The following is a 21,625-nucleotide window of genomic DNA, read 5'->3' on the forward strand; positions in this document are numbered from 1 at the left end:
TAAGCTCACTAACGATGACTAAAACATTTAGGAAGTTGAGGCAGAAAAAACATTTCTATCCTAGTGCTTTTCTCCTGTGTCTATTCCCATGCTGCTACAGCTTCCAAAAAAAAGTAAAGCGAGTTGTTGGACAGACAGTAATTATCACCACAAGGTCGGGCAGCAGTGGCGTTCAGAGCTGGGAACCTGCCTGTGAAGTCAAGCTGTTCCATGGGTTTCCTATGCGGTAATCCCGAAACCTCGTACCCGTGGATTCTGGTGTCAGCAGCCGACACACCGGCTGCTTCACGTCCGTCACCTGCAATAAATAAATACCTGTGCTGGAAAAACAGCAAAACCTTAAGTCAAATCAACTGTGTTGGTGAGTGCCTGCCGTGCCACGGTGTTTCAGCAATAACGGGCTACTTATTACCCTTGACACGTTCTCCATCAACGGCTCCGTCTAGTTCGTAGGACACGCACGTGGACGGTCCATGTGAAGAAAAGGTAACGTGGTTTTAGACAGCACATCATCTTTTATTTGATTGCCCCCTAAAAAATCACACGTTCGGGTTATACGGGTCAGGCTTTTTAAAATATCAGTATTATCCTTGGCAGCCCTGGTGGGGAGGTGACCGTGTGTGGCCGGGCTGCTGCCTCGCCCCCTCAGCCGCGGCGGCCCGCCGGTGGGCTTCTCACGGCCCGGCAGGCAACGGCCTGCGCGGCGCCTGCCCCAACGCTCGGCCCGGGCACGCCCCACCGGCACACCGACCGGCACACCCACTGGGCCGCCCGAGGCCACCTCGGCCGAGCCAGCCGCCCCCGGCCGGGCAGAGCCGCCCCCCGCCAGCGCCGGCCCCGGGGACGCCTCAGCCGCGCCCGCCGCCCGCTCCGCTCGCAGTCGCATTGCGACGGACGGAGGGGGAGGAGGCGCGCAGGCCCACGCTGATTGGGCGGCTGTTTCTATTCGAATCCCACCAACCAACCGGCTGTTGATGGGACGCGGCAGGAGCTCCAGGATTGGTCCGCGCTGAGTTTCGAGAAGGCCAATCAGAGTGTCGAGAAGGGCCGCGGAGGCTATAAAAGGCGGCGGCGCCGTGTGGGAGGGTGCGGCTGGCGGCGGTGTGAGTGCCGCGCAAGATGGCGGAGGGCGGCGACAACAACAGCGTCTACCAGCTGGTGAGGGCGGGCGGCGCCGGGGCGAGTCGGCCCTTCTGGGGCTGGTGTCGGCCGGCCGGGCAGCGGGGAGGTGCTGTGCCTCCCGCTGGCTGCGGAGGGGCTGGAGGCCGCTCGGCCCTGCGGGCGCGGGGGGAGGCGGGGAAGCTAGGCCTATCCGCGGTGGCGGCTAACCGGAGCGGCCTCGGCCCTCGGCTGGTGAAGCGCGGAGGAACTGCCGCTCCCTGCGCTCGCTTTGGCTTCGGAAAGGTTCCCGTGCGGGGATCGGCTTGTGCCTTGGGGCCTGGCGGGGCTCTGGGTGCCGTCCCTGGGGCGGGCACGGCAGTGGCTCTGGTGCTCGCAGGCCGGAGCGCATCGTAACATCTGGCGTTACCCGCTGTGCAGGGCTTACGTTTAGTGCTTGTGTTTCACCGTCCTCCGGCTCTGTTACCGACTGCTTCAACGGCGCAGGAGAGCGGCAGGAGCTGGATGATTAGCTTAACTTAAATACGTCAAGGGTGGGCTTGAATACTTAAAAAAATCAAATAAATACAAGGATATGTATGTTTATCTTCGTAATGGTAAACGGCTGCCATGGGAAAATCACCGTAAAAGCACGTGAAGGTGTTGAGGGAGGGAAGGTTTTGAGTGCATTAGTGATCGGGGCTGTTTCTCGCCCTAGGAAGCCGCGCAGCGGGGAGACACGGGGAAACGCAGTAGCGCAGGGATGGAAGGGAGGGTCGGATTCCTGCGGGAAAAGTGCGCGGAACTATATTGCCAAAAATACGTGCCATGCTGGGGAGGGATACCCCTTTCAAAGCACAAGTTCATAATTATGGAAAAACACTATTGATGGGTGGGCTCTGGAATGAAGATGGTGTTTGCAAAAGCTGACTTTTCTCTACCTGGCCCAGTGGGAAAACAACTTGGAATAGTTGTCTTCCGGTCTGACAGAGGCAGGCTGCCATTAATAACCCTGTTATATTCCAGGCTGTTTCCCATTAAATTTTCTCTTGGTTGTGATGTTAAATGCAGACAGCCAGAGGTAATAAAGCAAAACAGTTTGTCATAAAATGTCTTCTGGAGCAATGCAGTGGTTTTTTTTTCTCCTCCATGTCACAGCTTGTTTTTGTAATGTAAAATAGATATGATAACTGGAAGGCATCCAGGAGCATGTCAGGTAGTTTTCTACTTTATTTTTTTGTCCTGAACTGTAGTTTTCAAATAGTTTCCAATGGTATCACACAATAAAACTATGCTTTACCATGGTAGCTGCACTCAGCTGTCCTTGTTATTCTGGTAGTGTCAGGCTTCTGGCTTGTGGTAAGCGTAGCAGACAGTGGAGAACGAAACCTGCTCTGCTATCTCTGCACAGCACATGTGCAGGTCTTGATGGCTTTTCACATCTTATTACGTGGGCAGAGATCGGTTCTGTTCATGGTTACCTGAGTTTTGTAATCTCTGAGATCCCTTGTCCTGCTGAGGGGAAACTGTTAAGCTATGTTAAATGTGGAGCACCTCGGGTGAACTGCTTAACAGCTGATGCCAGAGCAGACAGAGCCTCCTTGCAGAAGATGTGTAGGGAGGAATGTAGGAATAACATAGGAAGAGGAGTTTAAAGGCTGCCTGATCACTGTCTTGAGCAACCTGTGGAAAAACTGTCTTTGCAGTCCAAATGTGGCCACTTGGGTTATTTTCCTTTACTGTGGATTCGGAGTTTTTGTCCATCTTCCACATAATAAAAAATTGGTGTTGGGCAGCAACTAAAAGCTTCAGTTTAATGTGGTAGTGTTGTCTTTGAAAATACATATATTTTAAATAGTTCTCATGTTGCAATTTTCCAGATATCAACACTAAAAACTTGAGAGGTTTTAGCTAGACCTTAAAACTTGACTTTCTAGTAACCTGGGGGGAGGGAGTACCGTAAATGGGAGATTGGGGGGAAAACTCCTTGGCAAAATCTGGGAGGAGGTATCATTTGGTCTAATAACATATGCCGCTACGTTGTTAGGATCCTGACTATTTTAAGGTAATATCACTGCTACAATGTCATATCTTAGTACAAAACTTACAACATTATTTGTAATTTAATTACTCAGAAAGGTTTGTGACTGAGGTCTTTAATTACGACACTTTTTTTAGCTACTTTAAGTGTGGGAATTAATTTGATGCTCTGGTCAGTAATAAGAGTTTTCTTCTCTCTTTGTGTAGGCTGCAGAAACTGCTAGCTTGGAAGAGCAGCTGCAAGGATGGGGAGAAGTGATTTTGATGACGGATAAAGTTCTTCGCTGGGAGAGAGCCTGGTTTCCTCTGGCGCTGATGAGTGTTGTTTCCTTTTCTTTTCTGTAAGTAGCTTGCGGAGGGAGCCTAGAACATCATTGCACTTTCCTGGCTGGTAGCAAACCTATTAAGTAAATTAGCAAGACATCTTTAACAATCCAATAGGAAGGCTCTTACTCCAGGTTTTGTTTCTGAATGTGTGTGAATTTTGTTGAAAAGTATTGAGAACAGGAAGTAACATGAGCCACATCCTGCTTGGAGGGAGGCAGTGCTTTCTGCAAAAGCTGTTTGCCAGCAGTGATTGCTGTGGCTTTTTTACTATGCTCAGCTGCATATTCTTCATTGGTGTGTTCATATTCTGCCCCCATCCTTTGTATCCTGCTCCTTAGGCAGATCTGGTCATCTCCTTTGGCTTTTTTCCCTAAACCAGCAGTGATACCATTATGGAAACTTTGTTTCCATAGGGCAAACTTTCCTATTCTGCGTCTTTGGTGTGGTGTTTAGGATAAGTTCAATTGTTTTTGTACAACTTGTTTTTTTACACTCTCTGTCCTTTTGTTGGGAAATACTAGTTGTCCAGCATAGCAGAAGTGTTGGCATAACTCACTTGGCATAAGTGGCTAAATTTGCAAAAACTGTAGACCACAAGCAATGAACTTTCACCTAGATACGAAGTAAAAGAAGGCCTCAGAGCTGGTTTAAGCTGGAAGATAAGGAGGCTACAGCAGTCAGCAGAGGTGGCAGCTTTAGAGATAAGAAGCGGTCTGCCTAGAAATGAAGAAAAGACCCCATGAAGAATGTGAAGACCCCAACCCTAATGCTACTATTGGTCTGAATTGCCGTGTGAGGGGAAGGGAACTTAGATTGTAAGGGTGTAATTGCCCAGGAATTTTTGTTCAGGGTCCCTCTGTGGAGGCACCTGGCTCAAGCTGTTACAACTGCTGTACCAGCCAAGTAAATTATCTCATGGGATTTAGAGCCTGAAACTGCTGTGGGAAAACCAGGGTGAAGAAACTTCCTTAGCACTTTGAGAAGGGAGGAAAAGGAAAGATTGCAGGTAACTTTCAGTCAATGGGATGAATGTTGTTTGTCTCTGGATTGGAGATACAGAACAGGCTTGCTGAGGCTCTTGTATGTGTTTTTATGTAACAAGGTAGTAGTCAAGATGATCCTGACCTACCTTGTACAGAGAAGTGTCCACACCAGCTGTGGAGTTTGCCAGTTGCATGTCTCTTTGGAGTAAGAAGAGGGGAGTTAAAAAAAAAAAAGATGAACCAGGTGAGGCAGGGATAATCTGTCTTCTGGCTAATATAAATTTTGTGGTCTTCAAGGGAGGTGAGGAGGATGGAAATCAAATGAAACTGAAAAGTAACTTCTTTTAAAAGAAGTAATTTAATGAACTTCAGGGTATTCTGTTATAAATTCTGTGATGATAGCAGGAAAGATCTTGTGTTGAATAATACTTTGAGGAAACAGAACTAGTTCAGATTCTAAATTGGTACTTCATCAAAAATGAACTTGAACATTCAGTGCAGTAGCCCTGTGCCAGATGCATGGAAAGACTGGCCTTGCGATGGACTGTGTTATTTCTCTCCTTCAATATTCAGGAAGTTCTGTTAAGTGCAAATAAGTAGCACAGGGCACAGCTGAGCGTTAACAGACACTTAGAGGAGCTAGTTCCTGTCCAGTACCCATACCCGCACTTGTGCAGTGGCACACTTAGTATGTAAAAGCACAACATGGCTCCTTGTCCAGAACAGGTTTGGCTAGCTCTGACAGGTGAGACACAGCAAGTGACAACCCGTAGTAGTAGATCTGAGTTCTGTGACTGACTTCAGAAACAATAGGATTTGAGCTTTCACTCTGCTTGGTTATTTCATATGTTCACTTGCTCATCCTCATCCCCTGGTCAGTGTTAAGAGAGCAATAATGATGAATTTTTACTTCTGCTGAACTTCATGCTCTGCTTACTGTACTGTAGCATTTCCTTATCTAGGACATTAAGGAAATTGTATTTTATTTTTATCTGTACTTCTTTGTAATAGTGTTGAAGTACTTAAACTCTTTTTCTTAGTAATAGGAGCAAATTTGAGGGTTTTCTTGAGGTTGAGGAAGAGGGTAGGCCTACTCTTTGAAGTCCTGAGCTAATCTGAAGAGGCGACTAAACATGTCTAGTATTTAGCAGAAGTATTTGTTTAGTATTTAGCAGTCTGAGCATCCAGAAATCACTTCTATTATCTTCTTTCTGCAGGATGATCTACTACTTGGACCCATCAGTTCTTTCAGGCGTCTCCTGTTTTGTTATGTTCCTCTGTTTGGCTGATTATCTTGTTCCTGCTCTTGCGCCAAGAATCTTTGGCTCTAATAAATGGTGAGGAAAACTTCAATTCCAGCACTTTAAGTGTAAATAAATTCAAAACTCTATCAAAATGGATATCTGACTTAAATATCAAACAATTACTATATAAGGTCATTGTTGTAAGAAATCAGCAAGCTCTATGATAAATGAGGTGAGGACACTAGCAAGATGTCCTTCACTATTCTTTTTATGAAAGGTTGTTACTACAACGTACCTTTATTGTTCCTTCTAGCAAAATAAGTTTTTTGAAAGAGTAAGCATGTTCTTTGTTCTCCATTAAGGGTGCTAGTTAGTTCTGCTAAACTAGTTTTTAGTGATTAATGGATAATAGACACTGAGAACTAAAATTATGAAGAAGGGTATTGCATTATATGTTTGGGAAGAGTGGCAGTAGTAAATACAATGAAGGAAAAGAGTAATGCACAGAGCATGAATGTGATTGTAAGTGATTGAAACAGATTTGAAGATGGGTAAGGCTTATATATAAAACAGGAAACTGGAGAAGAACCTTATTTGAAAAAAAAATTTGAATTAAAAATAAATTCTAGTGTATTGGCTTTAAGTTGACTAGTAGATAAAAGTTCTTGTCTAATAATGAACCAACATAAAAGCCAAAGTAATACATGCCAGTAATACACACCCAACACCAGAGTGTATCACACTGGTGTCAGATTAAAATCCACGGTCTCCTGGTTTGAATGTGGTTGTTCTCTGGGGGTCAGTTTAAGAGAGTCGGTGTACAGGAAAATTACATGGGGGATTGCATTACAATGCTCAGTCAAGGTAAGGGTGAAACTAAGGGAAGCAAGTGCCAGGATAAATACTGGGTAAATTTTTACTGCTGGAAGAATACTACGGGAGATATTTTTAAATTTCAGATGAAGTCTTGAATTCTTATTTCTGGCTTTTTTTCTTTAATAAAAGGACTACAGAACAGCAGCAAAGATTTCATGAGATTTGCAGCAATCTGGTAAAATCTCGTCGCCGACTTGTTGGCTGGTGGAAGCGTCTCTTCACACTGAAGGAAGAGAAGCCTAAAATGGTATTGATATCCAGGAGTTCATCTCTGTTGTCTTAAGATTTTTCTTTGTCTTGTTTTGTATTCAGTAGTTTAGCAAGGCACATGTCTGAATAAGCTGGTATTTCAAACGAAGAACCAGCAGATCTGACTTACTGCCAGGCACGCATTTTATTCAAACTGTGAGTGGCAAGATATGTGACTTTAAACTTTCATTGCCGTGCAGTTGGGAGCATATCCTTGATATGAAGATAAAGCTAAACTGGGTTTCTTTAGATAGGTCAGTTTTTGGAAACACTGTGTTTCCAGTGTACGCAAACTGTCCAAAAACCTGGATCTTAGTAATGTGTCAGCTTAGGGATGTGAATGACTGAGTCTGCTGTCCCAAAACCAGCTTTGAGTACTGTGTGAGGCTGAAGTTGTGTCTGTGGGGGTATCTGGACAAGAAAGATGTAAAACCGATGGTCTGAAAATAAATGAAAACAGACAGTTGTAGACTCCATAATCTCAATTTTAACAAGCCTGTGCACAGTGCACAGGTATTGCATGTGGAAGAGCCAGCAAACTTCAAGTTAGGTTTAAATGTTGAAGTGTTGCTGGATACTGAAGGGAAGGGGGAGAATTCCCAACAGATCTGTGATAACTGTTCCCTTTTTATTTTTCAGTACTTCATGACCATGCTTTTTTCTCTTGCTGTGGTTGCCTGGATCGGACAGCAGGTTCACAATCTCTTTCTGACCTATCTTATTGGTGAGTGCACAGCATGCAGAACTGGTCACTTTTTGTTAGCTGCCTAAAATGGTATGAGCCTGGTAGGAGTGAGTTTTAATTACTTGAGTGTGGTGATTGTGGTTTTTGTGGGGGTTTTTGAGGGGTTTTTGTGTGGTTTTTTTTGTCACAGGGCTTTATTTGTCTGTTTTTGAGCAGTTAATGGGGTTTAAGGGAAGCAAGGGATTGCAAAGTGCCAGAACCTTGTTAAAAGAGTATTAAGTAATTCCCTTTTTTCTCCTCTCTAGTAAGTTTCTTGTTGCTGTTTCCTGGACTGAACCAGCATGGGATCATTACAAAGTATGTTGGAATGGCAAAAAGGGAGATAAACAAACTTCTCAAGCACAAGGAAAAGAAAAATGAATGAAGACTTAACTGCTGTTCACTCCTGTAAAAGGTTTCTGTGGGAACAGTTTTGAGAATTAATGTATAATTAAGATAATAGAAGTTGTATTGCTCACTGGCTTTTTTTTTTTATTGGCTCCCTGATGAAGTGAAAATGTCACTCTAGCAACTGCTGTGGGCTTGTCTCTCTTGCTGTGCTGACTAGGGTTCTGCAGCCTGCGGTGATCTTACGTGAGAGATCCTGACTATTGATGTACGGAGCTTCAGTGTCTTCACCAAATTAAGAGGCCCTGTGAATAAATACCCCGACTTCAGAAACTGCAGAATTGTAGTGTGTGATAGCATTTCTGTGACTGTTAGGTTCACTGATCGTTAATTTCTAGCTACAGCAAGTCTGAAAAGCAGTTCTGGAAGCCTAAGCTTCTGGGAGGCTTGTTACTACTGATCCTTGTGGCAGGAGGACAATTAGCTGAATAGAATGATCATAGCTGAGGGTGCAACCCAAAATCGCTGCAGAAGGTGATCCTAATGTCTCAATCTGTTTCCTTTTTTTGGCTGCATAGACCAGATTATCTGTTGAATAGAGATCTGGATTATATAAATTGGTAGTTTAGTTATTTAGCTGTAGCGTAAACTTCAACTCATTGCACTGAGACTGTAGAAAATGAGTTAAGGTTGGTGCTACCTTAACAGCTGATTGTTCTAAAAACTGCTGTTGTCACGGAGCCACGTAGCATGTTTGGTTTTATGAATGTTGTCTGTACAAAATCACCTTGAATATGTTAGGTTTGTCTCTGTAAATAAGCCTGTCTGATGTTTGTGCTTTTCTATGACCTCTCCCTCCTTTTTTTAAAATTGAACTTTTTTCTTTAAAAAGCTAAAACCTGTGTTAATGCATTTTAAAAATTTACTGTTTTAAAATGAACTCTTCAGTGTTTATTGTAACTGTTGAATAGGTAAATACAGACTAAAGAGAAACTTCAAGTCTTGCTCTTTGTGAACACACAGAAAATTGTGTAAATGCATCTCTCAGTCAAGAAGGGGAGCTGGGAATGGCATTCAGTGCAGTGTCCTAGCAGAAAAACCCCTTTTGTTTGAAATAGCACTGCTTTTCCAGCCATGGGAGTTCACCGACAGCTCCTGCTCCAGAGGGGAAGGGCCGCAGTGTGAGCTGGGGTTGGTTAGCACTGGTAACAGTGACTGGGTCAGTACAACAGCTAACAGTCCTGAGCAGCGGGGAGATCCTGCGCTGCAATCCGGGTGTTTAGAAGATGCTCGGCTTAGGTGGCCATGGAAGAAATGCTGATATAAAAGGCCAGTGGTGCACCGCAGTGTCTCAGCACTCTGCCCCCAGGTCAGGGCACGTCACAGCGCTGAGCCGTGTTCCTGGTTTAAGTTAAAACTGGGTAGGAACGACCCATCTGCTGGGCACAGCCTTGTTCCCCTCAGACCTCCGCCTTCCTCCTGTGGCTGCGCCGCCCTCCGTCGTAGCCGCGGCCGTTACATCTCCTCTAGGGGCCTCGCTCCTGTGAAAATACTAACAAAATAATTAAAGGCGGGAGGGCAAGCGAGCGCCGAAGCGCAGGACTGCGGTGGTGGTACCGTCCGGGTCCCTTCTGGCGGGGTGGGTTCGTCCCCCCGTCACCGCGCCGTGCGGCTGTTGTGGCCTTTCGCTTACCGCCGCGCCGCGTTCTGGTCGCTATAGCAACGCGCGGCCGCCGTCGCTCCGGAAGTGCGAGCCGCGGCTCTCGGCCAATGGGAGTGAGCGGGCTTGGCGCGCGGCGCCTCCCGACTGGGACGTCAATTCTCGCGAGATTGCGCGGGGCGTCGCGTGCCACCCCGCGCCCATGGCCCTCCCATAATCCCGCGCGGGCGCCCGGCCTCTTCCTTTTCCGCCATCTTGCTGCACCGGTGAGTGGGGGGTGCCGCTGGGTCCCGGCCGCCATCCGCTGCCTCCCGGCCCCATCCGCACCTCGCAGCCGCCTCCGCCCGCCTCGTTGGGGCCGTCAGGCCGCGCTCGACCGGTCCGGCCCGTTTTGAGCCGCCGGCGTCTCTCCTAGCGCGCTCTGGAGCCTCCGGAGCGGAGGGTGGGGGGGGAAGCACCCTCCTGCCCGCCGCTCCGCAGAGATGCGGGGCGGGGGCCTGGCGCGGCAGCCGGGCCCGGGCCGGTGCTGTGGGAGGCTGGGCTGGGCAGGGCGCGGGGGAGCCGGGCCGCGGAGTCTGTGGACTTGAGCGGGCGAGGATCGTGCGGCGAGGCCTGGGAGGAGGTAGCGGAGGGCTCGGGGAGCGGGCGGCGGGCTGGGCCCCGGGGGCGGCCCCGGCTGCACTCGCCCCGTGGGCAGAGGTTAGCCGGGCCTGCTCGTCTGGGGGGGGGGTCCTGGTTTAGTGGCAAACGCCCTCCTGTGCCGCAGGGGCTGGCCAGCTCGGGAGCGGCCCAGTGGCCCAAGTCGGGGTCCTTCCTGGGTAGTTGTGGCAGGGCGCTGGCTGTGTCAGTGGGGCGGGGTACCGGGTCACGTCGTGCCGTGGGTACTCGGGGGCTCTTCTCTTCGTCACGGGATTGCAACAGTCGATGCCCGGTTTCCTTTGCAGAGTGGTGCGTTGCATTTGCATCCTGCAAATATTTTGTGGCGAATCAGCAAGCTGAGCAGCAGCTATTACCTTTATTATCATGTATGACCTAGTTTTTGTCCAGGGCTAATACTGTATAATTGGGTTTTAAACTTCAAAACGAATCACCTGGGAAAGGTGTCATACTGAGGAAGCGTTGTCTAGATGGTGGGTTTTAAATCCTTGTGTGTATGTGTTGATAAAGCCAAGGTTAAATGAGCACATCGGGTTTCCTAACTTGTCGCGGTAGTTGTGAATCCTCTCGGGCACACCCAAGATGTGCCTTGATCTGCTTTTTAGCCTAAGAATGCTCTTTAACGTTCAGTGCAGCTTGCTGTGAGTCTGAGACTTTTTAGGTCTAAAACTAGCCTTAAGAAAGCTGGAGTACTTAACTACCTCTCCTCTTCCCTGCAGGCACCATGGTGCGCATGAATGTTCTAGCCGATGCTCTCAAAAGCATCAACAATGCAGAGAAACGTGGGAAACGCCAAGTTCTCATTAGGCCGTGCTCCAAAGTAATCGTCCGGTTTTTAACTGTGATGATGAAGCATGGTAAGTAGAGCGCACAGCGCTGACTTGTTTCTCATTCCTGGTTTCTCTGGTTGCCATTGCATTAAGGTGCTTTTTGACTAAAAGTAACTCAAGATGCTTTGAGCTGGTTGTGTACAACATAGCTAATTGAGTTGTGTTATTAATGTAGCTAAGTATTCGGTATTTGATCTGTTTGCTAATCTTTTGTAGGTTACATTGGTGAATTTGAGATAATTGATGATCACAGAGCCGGGAAGATTGTTGTCAATCTCACAGGCAGGCTCAACAAGGTAGGATTTCTCTTCCTCAATTCAGTTCTCTAGGAAGGTGTTTAAATGAGACTTTTGTTTTAAAATGTTTGTCTGCTCCAGTTGTGAAAGAATTACCTGTAAAGAAGGTGGTATTTACTGAACCCATGTAAATGAGAGTAATATGGGTACTATCAGGGGTTATCAAGTGCTTGTTAATTTTTCCTAGATTCATAATGGTATGGTTGACTAATTACATGTCTTTTAAACCGAATATATAAGACACATTTTCAGGGCAGTCTGCTTGCAAGTGCTGTGTGTTTCTTTCCCTATAAATGCTTTCCAGCTACCAAGTGATTTCTCAGTTTCTTTGATGTTTAAGCTATCTAGAAGACTTGACTTAAGAGATAGGAGCTGAGTTGCTTTCTGTTTGATGTTTAATACCTGTAAATGTGGAGAAGACAGACAAGCCTTTCTCCTGCTGATAGATGGGCTTTGCTTGCAGTTGAGGGAAAGTTGAATGTTATGTTAATTAGTGCTTTCTAAGTTCCTGGGGTATGTGAAGTATTCACGTGTGTTTTGGAAATTTTTTTTAATGCTTTTGTCTCAAAATATGGAGCTGTCTAGTTCTGTGATGACTTGCTGTGTGCATCGTTGTTTCCAGTTAAGCTGTTCAAGTGAGAGGTGGCTCTGTGATAAAGAAATACAGAAGTTACTTGGTCAAATTATGTTGGGGGCTGTCTCTACAATGGACAAATATTGCAGCTGAAAATTGCATGAGTATAGTAGGCAGAGAACTCTTGACACCACTCAAATCACTAGTGTTTTGGGTCTGTAATAAAAATAGTGTACGTCAGGCTCGAGTATCATGTTCTTGACCTCTTCCAGGATGGTTTTGTAACAGATCCTATGGGGTGCAGCTGGATATAGCGTTTCTCTCAATAGCTGCAATAAGGGAACAGTTGTTTGGTTCAGCAAAGCATCCATCAGTGCAGGAAGTGTACTTGCTCTTGGATATTTATTAAGATAACTGGAGCCAGTGAGGTAACTGGAGGTGGTAGTAGTGATCATGGTCAGTGAGTAATACGATTAACTTGAAAACTTCGATAATGTTTATGCAAGTTAATTTCTCCCTGTTTACAATCTACAGCCATTTTTTGCTAACTATGTATGGTGATTAGAAGTAGAATATCCCTGAGTAATCTCAGGTTTTTTGATGATGTAGGATGCTTAGTAATCTCTGGTGATTTATAGTACGCTTTTGTTAGTTTAGCTTCTGCAGCAGCGTAAGTCGCTATTTAGGCGAGGAGGAGGAGGCAAGGCTAAGGAAATAATGGCTAATAGCTGTGTGAGAGCCCCAACTCACCGGAGAGGAAGTGCTGTTTCATGCTATGGGTAATGGAGCCTGCCCCTTGGTACTCTAATCTTTAACAATTGCAATTCAAATATTTTTGGCAGCAAGATTGCTTCATTCATTGAGTTGGGATGACAAATGTACAGATCCCGTTTATGAAGTTCTTTGGTTTGTAATGGAATTCTGTTTTACAGTGTGGTGTGATCAGTCCCAGATTTGATGTTCAGCTGAAGGATTTGGAAAAGTGGCAGAACAACCTACTGCCTTCACGTCAGTTTGGGTAAGGACGGAGAAGAGTTAAATCCGCGTCGTATGTAAAAATGTGGGGGTTCTATTATGTTTTCATGCTGCCTGAGTTACGCTCGCCTGACACCTTTCCTCTGATCAATCTGGAGGTAGATGCCAGTCTAAAAATCCATCTTCTATATAAATGCTCTTTTTAACCACTTTGGAAGAGGCAGTGCTAAGCAAGGACCTATTTTTGCTTGGCTCTGGTAAATCCTGGTTTCACCATTTCCTCAGTTTACTGTGAAAATAGGAGTTTTCTCTTACTTGGTTTGATTTTATTAATGGCCATTTATAGATGGGGGAGGAGGAGTCATGACAGTTACCAGGTCACTGGCAGTAGCTTGTACTGCTTTAAATTAAACTTCCTGACTGTGTGTAAATTGGTTAGATATTCAATGATGAGAGACTCAGAGCCTCTCAAACCTGTACAGCACAGAAAATCTTAGTTATGCAGTATGTTGCTGCTTCCCAAAATTCACCAAGTCAAGAGTGATAAACCTCAGCGCAGCAGGATGACAGGGCTAGAAGAGCCTTCAGGGGCTCGGCCAGTCTCTCCCCTCAGAGGCAGGATTAACAGTGCCTTGTCACCTGTGTTCTTAGAGCTCCAGTGATGAGCTGCATGCCGTAGCTGTACTTACCTACTCACTAGTGTGTGTTGTCATACCGAGACTTTTAGGAGTATTTATGGAGATGAGAGGTTCTCAGATGGGGAGCTGTGTGGATGAAGCTGCTGATAATCCAAGTGTTGGCATTAGCAATGAGTAAGGCTGCGTCAGCTGTCAGCCCAGATCCAGACACTGATCTGCATCAGTGCTCGGTGCTCAGAACTGAGACAAAGCGCTCGGAGCTGAGGGGTGTCTGGCACCCTGGCAACTCTACCTGCTCTGGGGAAAAATGTCTGCTTAAAATAGAAGTAGGCTTTATCTAGAAACTAGAGGTGCTCCTGCTACAACAGCTGAACTGACTTTACAGTGGGAATGAGCAAGAAAACTTCTTGCTGAGACTGAGGCAAATATTTGGAGAACAGAAGCCTGTAAGTGTCCTCTGTGTGCTGCAGAGTTGTGCTTGGGAGAGGAGTTTCTCTTTTATTGCCTGATAACCCGATCTGAGCTCCGTTAGGCCCGTTCTTACAGCAACAGACCTTGCCGTCGTCGTACAGAAATGAAGTTAGTGCTGTTGACTGCGCGAGCATAGAATGAAACGATAAACTGGACATGTATTTGTTCTTTCTTAACAGGTACATTGTACTGACGACCTCAGCTGGCATCATGGACCATGAGGAGGCTAGGCGAAAACACACAGGAGGCAAAATCCTGGGATTCTTTTTCTAAAACTTGTAAAAAAAGAGGATACTAATAAATTGTTCAAATGGACTCTGGTGTTCCCAGTCAGTATTTTAATGACTTCTAACACTACCTGTGATAGTGCTTGTAACAGACAGCACTTCAGTAGTGCTCCAGTTCCATCTTTGCTGCAAATGACGTTTGGGTTCCATGCCATCCCTGGTCACGACTTTTATTTCTGTTAATAATACACCATACTTTCGGTAATTCCCCCTTGAGTGGCAGTTACAGGTCACTACAGCATAGCCTCAGCAGGGAGCTCTATGGTTAAGCAACGTAGTCGGCTGTCATGTGGTGGGGTCGCTGCTTGGTTATTGGATACGTGTGTCTGCTTAGTTACAGGGATGTGACCACTCACCTTCTAGGTGAATAATAGAAGATGACCTCTGAAACAGCAGGTTTGCGCAGGGTAGTTGCTGTGCAGCTGCTTCAGGTGTTACCATGAAGTTGTAACTGTTAGGGATTTCTTTAAGTAACTTTTTTTGAGCAAGGAGATGGGAAATCTGAACCTACAGCTAGTGAATGTTTAGTATTGAATGAGTTGTTGGTCTTTGTTTCAGGCGTCTGATGCATGACAGCATCACGTGTTTGATACAGAAAAATCAACGTGTTTCTTCGGAGCAGTGCACAGAGCAGATGAGTCCAGCTGAAGAGCCACGTGCGGATGGTAGAGAACAGGAAGGTAGTGTCTGGGCTGACTGCATTGTCCTCCAACAGCCGTTGGGAATGCCATGCTTCAGTTCGCTTCGTTGGAGCCTTCGTTAGGAAGGAGCCTATTGAAACGTAGCAAGCCTGTTTCAACTCACTTTAAAACACTTGAATTTGTGGTTCTTGATACAGATGGTTGGAGACAGTTGTCCTTGGTGATCTGTCCTGGTGGTTGACGCGTACAGTCGCTTGAGCTTGAAGTGGTGTGCCTTGAAGGCGATGCTGCATCGCAAAGCTGCTCAGGGAGCCTTGGGGTGAAGTGATGGGCTTCAGGCGCAAAGTCTTTCTGGTTGGTAACTGCGTAACCTATTTGACCTCAGTCTGTTGCTTTTTTGGGAGAAAAGGAGACCTTGCTGCTCAGCAAACGGATCTTAACTCTTTGTAGGCAGGTGATGATGTGGATCTCTGAGGAGCGAGGTGGTGGCAGTGAAGTGAGAAGGAATGCTTTCGGGAAGTGTCCTGGTGGTGTGCGCTAGCATCCCTGAACAGGCTCGGAGCTTGGCTGGGGAGAGCAGGGGAAGGGTACGAAGGGCTGGGTTACCTGCGTTACCTCGGTCACAGGCAGGTTGCGGACACAAAGTCTGGATTGCAGATGGCATCAGAGCATTCCAAGGTGATCAGTGCGGTTCTCAGTCTGATGCGAGGCAGAAATCTGCTTAGCCCAAGATAAGATCTGTATGCTGAATTACAAAGTAGTTACAAAGTCAGAGGTCTGTCTTGACCCTGTTTTTATTGTCGGATCAAGCTATTTTGTAACAGTGGGTTTTTTCTATCCGTAATGGCAATAATTCTGCAGCACTAAGCACTGACTCCACCCGAGCTGTTGTGTTCCTTGCTCAGAGTAACCCTGAAGATCCTGTCACGGTTCTGCTGTTCTTTTTTATACAATGATGTGATTTGTATCAGTCAGAACAGAACACACAGTTCTGATACCTGACAGGAGAAGGTCTGTGGCGCTTTAAGGCTTCCTGTGGATGAATTTACTATGGCCTCAAGTTCCCTGATGGTTTGACATTTGTGTTTTAAAACTGTTTTGTACAGGATGTGCACATCACTCTTCTGAACCAGTTTACCTGTGTGTGACCTTTGCTCTTACAGAGACTTCTAAAGTAAGAGAATTTCTGATGCTCTCAGTTGAGAACAGACTGTTAATTTATTTCACAAGCCAGCCTGACAACTTCTGTAGAATTACTAGATGGAAATCAGACCTCCAGTGTAAAAAGACTGACTGGGAGGGAAGCGCGCAGCAGCAGCTGCACCTTTTCTAGTGTATAACAAATGTACTCCACGCTGGCTTGCCACACGTGGAAGCTGCTGTGGCTGCTCTAAGTTCCTACGGTGATTTCTGAGCTGAGGCCGTATGCCTTGGGAAAGCGGTGTTTGTAGGTAAAAGTTAACTATCCTTCAGGGTAATAAAAGGATTAACAGGCAGCGGTGAGAGGGGAAAGGCCCGGTACAGGTTGCAGCTGGCAGCCACAGGAAAGGTGTTAGTTTAGAGAAGGTGTTTGGTGCCTGTGGAGCAGAGGGGGATGTTAACAACGGGATTGTCCCCCGTGGGACAGAGGCAGTTGACCTTCCCGTGGGGATAGCTGGGAGGGTGGGTGATGCCTGAGGAAAGCGCCGGTGCTGCAAACCTGTCGATGACCAGCCTCCACGCCTGGTGCTGTCCTGGGTACGCTGCGGTCTGGCACTGGATGAGTCTGGAAGTGGTTGTCTCCCGTACCCTCTCCAGATGTAGAGAGAGGTTCTGGCCTTTTGCTGGAGGCCTGCTGCTCCTTGCTAAGCACCTGGGGCCGTGTGAGTGTGGCCATTTTTCCCCGGAGCAGCTCGTCGTCCTGCGGTACGGCAGGTGTGTGGTGGTGCTGCGCTGCCGACTGTCCCTCTGGCCTGCCCGGCTGCTCACAGGGAGGTAAGCACCAGTGGTCCTGGTCACGGGTGGTAAAATGGGGTCAGGTCTTACTTCCAGTTGTGAAGTTACTAAGTCGGAAGTAGTCGGGAGAGGGTGACCCACCTGTGGGGTGCAGCCTGGTCTCACTTCTGCCCTCAGCTCCACGATCAGTGTTTCCAGATGTCGATTGCCTTTGCTTCTTACACTGCTGTTTAATAACAGGATAAAAGATGTTTAAGCTGCCTGCTGTGCGTGAAGAGAAAAACCTGTTTATTGTTGGAGTGGGAAGTTGTCAACAGATGGCGGCATCTGACTTTGAATCGCTGGAGAGGGAGGGCGAGCTGTGTGAGAGGAGTCCCAAGAGGGCTTTGGCCTTGCTGCTGTCTGTCTGTTCCTTCTGCAGAGCTAAATGTCCTGACTTCTCTACTCTGGCCCACAAAGATAATTTTTTTCTGTCTTTGATGCAGTAGAGCCTGATTTAAGATAATATGGGAAGTAAGAATAAGTATGGATCTTCAAAACACGGCAACAGGGTAAAAAGCCTGGTGCGTGAGAGCAGCCTCGCTGCAAATGCACTTTCTCCTCCTTCTCCTTTTGTTTGTGTTCTGCCACAGGTAATTAATTCAGTCAGCTCCGGTCCCCAGAATGGAGCGTGTGTTTTGTTTCTCAAACTCATGTGCTGATTACTTGCACCAGAGATGCAAGTAGTAATTAACCCTTGATCTGCAATGTCTGAACTGTTATTTTCACTTACTGGAGTCTCGGCGAAAGCCAGTGATGGCAGACGAGGATGTGTGCGCGGTACAGCTGAAAGCAGGGAGAGAAAATGGGTGGAAGCGGTGAGTGAGGCTGTAGGGCTTGTCCCAGCCGAGTTGGCACCGAGTAGTTATTTCACAGCGGTGAAGGAATGAGAAGTTGCTCGTGGCTGGCGTGGGGTTCCTGACTGCGGGGTGCAGGAATGGGGAGCACGGTGATGGGCTCGTCAGGCTGTGCCGGTGAGGCTGGTGGTAGAGGACAGGAGGCACCACTTACTGTTGAAGGATCTGGGAGTGCCAAAGCTGTTATTTTGGGGGTTTTGATGAAAATTACATGCACTCAAATGACAAGATTTTTTTGTGTTTTGTCTAATGCTATTTAGCTAATTTAGATTTAAGACAAGACTATCTACTGTTCAGTGTCTTACTGCCAATTAATGCAAATGTCAGGCACTCAGTAAATAATCTGGATGGATTTAACTGCGGTTTACTCCCGAGGACTATTCCAGTAGAGCCAAGGAGTTTCAGAACCTGCTGGCCTCTGTATCTGCTCGTGCCTCTGATGCTTTCTCTGCTCAAGTGCTGCCATTTTACTTATGCAGTTCTATTTTAAAAGAGAATCATCTATTTTTCTCTCACTTCTGCTGCTGTTCACCATCTCCTTGCTCTGGTACATTGCATTTTGATTGCCAGCTCATGACCTGGATTAATTTGGTTTTGTTTACAAAGAGACAAATGCTGACATAGCAGGTGACAAGAATAACCGGGTAAACTTTATTGCTTGACACGCAAAAGTGCATTTTCTGCTGCGGAAAAAAAATAAATTCCATTGACCTTCTCCTCAGACGAAGTGAATGAGGATGTCTGAAGGCATAAAACTTTCCACTTAGTCTAAAGTTGATCCAGTCTGGGCGGTTATGTGAGAATAATCTCATAAAAGCAGTAGAAAAAGAGGAGAATGTGTACAAATAAATATTGTGGTTCTGGTGAAGGTAATGAGAGTTTTGACCTTTGGTAGGTCCACTCTTGGTGTAATCAGGCTGTCCTGTATCTGCCATGACCTGGTGGTTACCCATTGTTTCGAGAGCTGTCCTGGCATTCTTGATCCAGCTGCACTGGGTTCAGCAGCCACCAAGTGATTCCTACTCAGTGTGTGGCTGCTAACTAGAACCTATACGTATATATATATTTATAGAGGGAGCATGAATTAAAATTGTACTGCTGGGGTGCAGTGACATGGAGGGCACGCGCATGGCTTTGCAGGGGGTGTGGGCGCAGCCAAGCAGAGGTGGCAGCCGCCGGGAACGTCCCTGTCTCCAGAGGGGTTCCAACTTCCCCAGGACAGGCTGTACCCACAGGATCTGTTCTCACGCAGTACCCAGAATGAAAGGATGGGCAGGCATTCGATTTGGAACTAAATTACAGCCTGGTAAAATGTGCTACTTGTGATACGACAGTATTTTAGTCGCACTCGGTCTGTGTAACAGGCTGATGCTTTAGCGTGCCGGCTCTCCTCGGTGTGCTGGTTTTCCTTACGCAGAGGAGTGGATGTCCTTAATCAGTCAGGTTCACTGGTTGAAGATGGGGGAAGGAAAACTGCAGGCCAAAAAAATGCATGCAAAGTAAAAGTGGGGAAAATACTCCTCCTATCACTAAGACAGTTGTTCTAAAATCTGAGTTGGAAGTAAGTCCAGAAGAGAGACGCAGTTATCTTCTCTCACCATTGCATAACAGGGGCCCTAGACCTCATTTCCGTGGAATTTCACCCCGTGTAGTTCTGTCTGAGGGAGCACACGTGAACAGGAAGGTATGTCAGTGGTGAAGCAGCCTTTACAAGCCGAGCAAAGCTACGGCCGTTGCTCCCGGCAAGCATCAAGCAAGTTAAAACCCCTTTTGCAAAATCTCTGATGTGCCGGTGACAGGTCTCAGTCTAACAAGGCAGTCAAATTCACTGCTGGTTTCTTTGATAGACTAAATGTAGCTGACTCTACTACAACCGTGTTACGTGTCCTACAGCCCTCTTTCCTCTCCTTTGTATGCCGGTTGTGGCACTCAGCTGTTCAAGCAAAACCTCTGGGGCAGTGTATTTTGTTCTTGGGCTGGCGACAGGGCAATAGTCATCGCGCAGTTGTAGTCGATCCAAGTTTTAGTGTCATGCAACAGCATAATGCAGCAGGATGCTTGAGATCAGCAGCTGAAAACACCCAGCAACCACCACTTACACTTTTTATAGTGGTGTAAAACATTGTTAAAGTGGATACCAAATGGTCTGTAAAAGCAAATGGGTCAGGTGCATATTTTAACAAAATGGGTAGCTTGTTCTCCTGTTCCTGGGCTGTAATTTTTCTAATCATCTCGGGACGCCCCATCTCATCAGTCCTGTGACTGAGATGAGAATAGTGATGCCGTTGGTGCAGTCGTGCTGGTGGGATGGACGTGGGCCTTTGCTTTGGCGTTAAAAGGGCAGGATTCAAGTTCTAAGTCTAGCTTAGTTATGTTTTATTGAGGGTCATATCTGCTGGCGCTGTGCTTAATCATCGTGTTTGCACTCCTGTTGTATCTGCTGCGTTTGGACAGGGTGCCCTAGCAGGGTATGTGACCTACCCAAAACTTTCTGTCTGCCAAGGCGGTGCTTTTCCCCACGGTTGGGTTAGTGTCGTGTGGGGGCAAACCATGGAAACGGAGGGTGTTTCTGGTACTCTGTCATCTATTGCTATTCCCTCTTGGGCCTTCATCGTTTATAACCAGGAGTTGATTTGTTTCAAGTCTCAATTCATTTTAGTGTTCCCACTCTGTAATCCCATCATTCTACAGAAAACTGTTTCTCCGGAAGCTTGCAATCCCCTGCCTGTGATCTCTAGATGTCTCTCTTGCCCTAATATAAGAAAATATGAAAAAGGCAGGAGTAGCAAAACACTTGGTATGTGATCTTGGATAGAAACATGTATGTGCAACACCCTTGGTCTTCACCTCCCCGGCTAGATTGGGGTGGGATTTGCCCTTTCTACTGTGGGGAAACAGCATGAAATAACCATTCTTGTTGTCTTCCACTGATGCAAGTAAATTGTGCTTTTGGCTGGACCAGGCTGTAAGCAGGAAGGAGCGAGGATTGTATCTGGGAGCAGGAGGAGAAAAGCAGGTGACAAGTGAGGTCAAAAGAAAAGCTGCTGCTGAAACCAGTTCGGGGTGCTTTCCCAGTCTCGCTAGCTCTGCGGATGGAGCCTAACTGGTGTTTGGTCCACTGTTTTGTGCAGTATAAGTTTGTTTTAAAAAGCAAAGTCCAGGAACATCAATGAGAACTTTAGGTTTTTAGTATCTTTACAAATCAGGCCTTTAACCATAAGAATGAAAAAAGTCATGGGGAAAATGAAAGGATTTTTCCCCCCCCTTTTTTCCCTACACCTCTGCAATTCACATGGATGCTTGTCTCCTCGCTTGCAATAACATGCCCGGCTGTATTCTTGCATAACAGGATCCTCGACATACAACCCACAAGTTTGCGTGGGCTGGTAATTAGCGCTGGCCCTCGTTCAGTCCTGGGGATTCCTTCCTCAGGGCAGCACCATTAGCCCCTCCGTTAAGCACCTGCGCGCCTCAGATCTGAAACCATTGCTACCTCGCTTGGGCAGGCTGCGGGTCTGGGGGCCGACGGCACGTGTCGCTTGGGTTTGTGCCGAGACCTGGGTTTGCTGGTGTGGGCGGGCAGGCGGATCTGTCCCTCTTGGGCAGAAATCAAAGCTTTGCTTGTTTTCCACGACCGGAGGGGGGTTTCTGACTCGGTTCTATTTTCAGTTTAATGTGAAATGTAATTATAGTCCAGCCCAGGTAGCGGGAGTTTCTGAGTTTGGTGTGACACCTTGCTTACTGTGTTTGTGAAGCATCGTCAGGCGCAAGATGAGATGCGCGTGGTAGGACCACTAAATTCATCTGCTGCCTGCCAGGCAGACGTTTGCTCTGGGAAGGAAGCAAAAATCAGGAGACTATTTTTAGCTCTGAAAT

At 46.8% G+C, this 21,625-nt stretch overlaps 2 protein-coding genes across 2 annotated transcripts; both read left to right on the forward strand.

The window, feature by feature from the left end:
* Positions 1 to 1,051: 1,051 nt before the first annotated feature.
* ARL6IP1 (ADP ribosylation factor like GTPase 6 interacting protein 1) lies at positions 1,052 to 8,882 on the forward strand. The gene is made up of 6 exons (XM_054843304.1): positions 1,052 to 1,158; positions 3,346 to 3,479; positions 5,666 to 5,785; positions 6,698 to 6,815; positions 7,457 to 7,541; positions 7,808 to 8,882. Exons 1-6 carry the CDS (start codon positions 1,120 to 1,122, stop codon positions 7,924 to 7,926), a joined length of 615 nt encoding a protein of 204 aa, XP_054699279.1. The 5' UTR covers positions 1,052 to 1,119; the 3' UTR covers positions 7,927 to 8,882.
* An 862-nt stretch (positions 8,883 to 9,744) lies between these two features.
* Positions 9,745 to 14,305, forward strand: RPS15A (ribosomal protein S15a). The gene is made up of 5 exons (XM_054843630.1): positions 9,745 to 9,815; positions 10,926 to 11,063; positions 11,253 to 11,332; positions 12,839 to 12,924; positions 14,170 to 14,305. Exons 2-5 carry the CDS (start codon positions 10,931 to 10,933, stop codon positions 14,261 to 14,263), a joined length of 393 nt encoding a protein of 130 aa, XP_054699605.1. The 5' UTR covers positions 9,745 to 9,815; positions 10,926 to 10,930; the 3' UTR covers positions 14,264 to 14,305.
* The last annotated feature ends 7,320 nt before the right edge of the window (positions 14,306 to 21,625 follow it).

The sequence above is a fragment of the Grus americana genome, chromosome 15, assembly GCF_028858705.1.
Source record: "Grus americana isolate bGruAme1 chromosome 15, bGruAme1.mat, whole genome shotgun sequence".
Lineage (NCBI taxonomy): Eukaryota > Metazoa > Chordata > Aves > Gruiformes > Gruidae > Grus > Grus americana.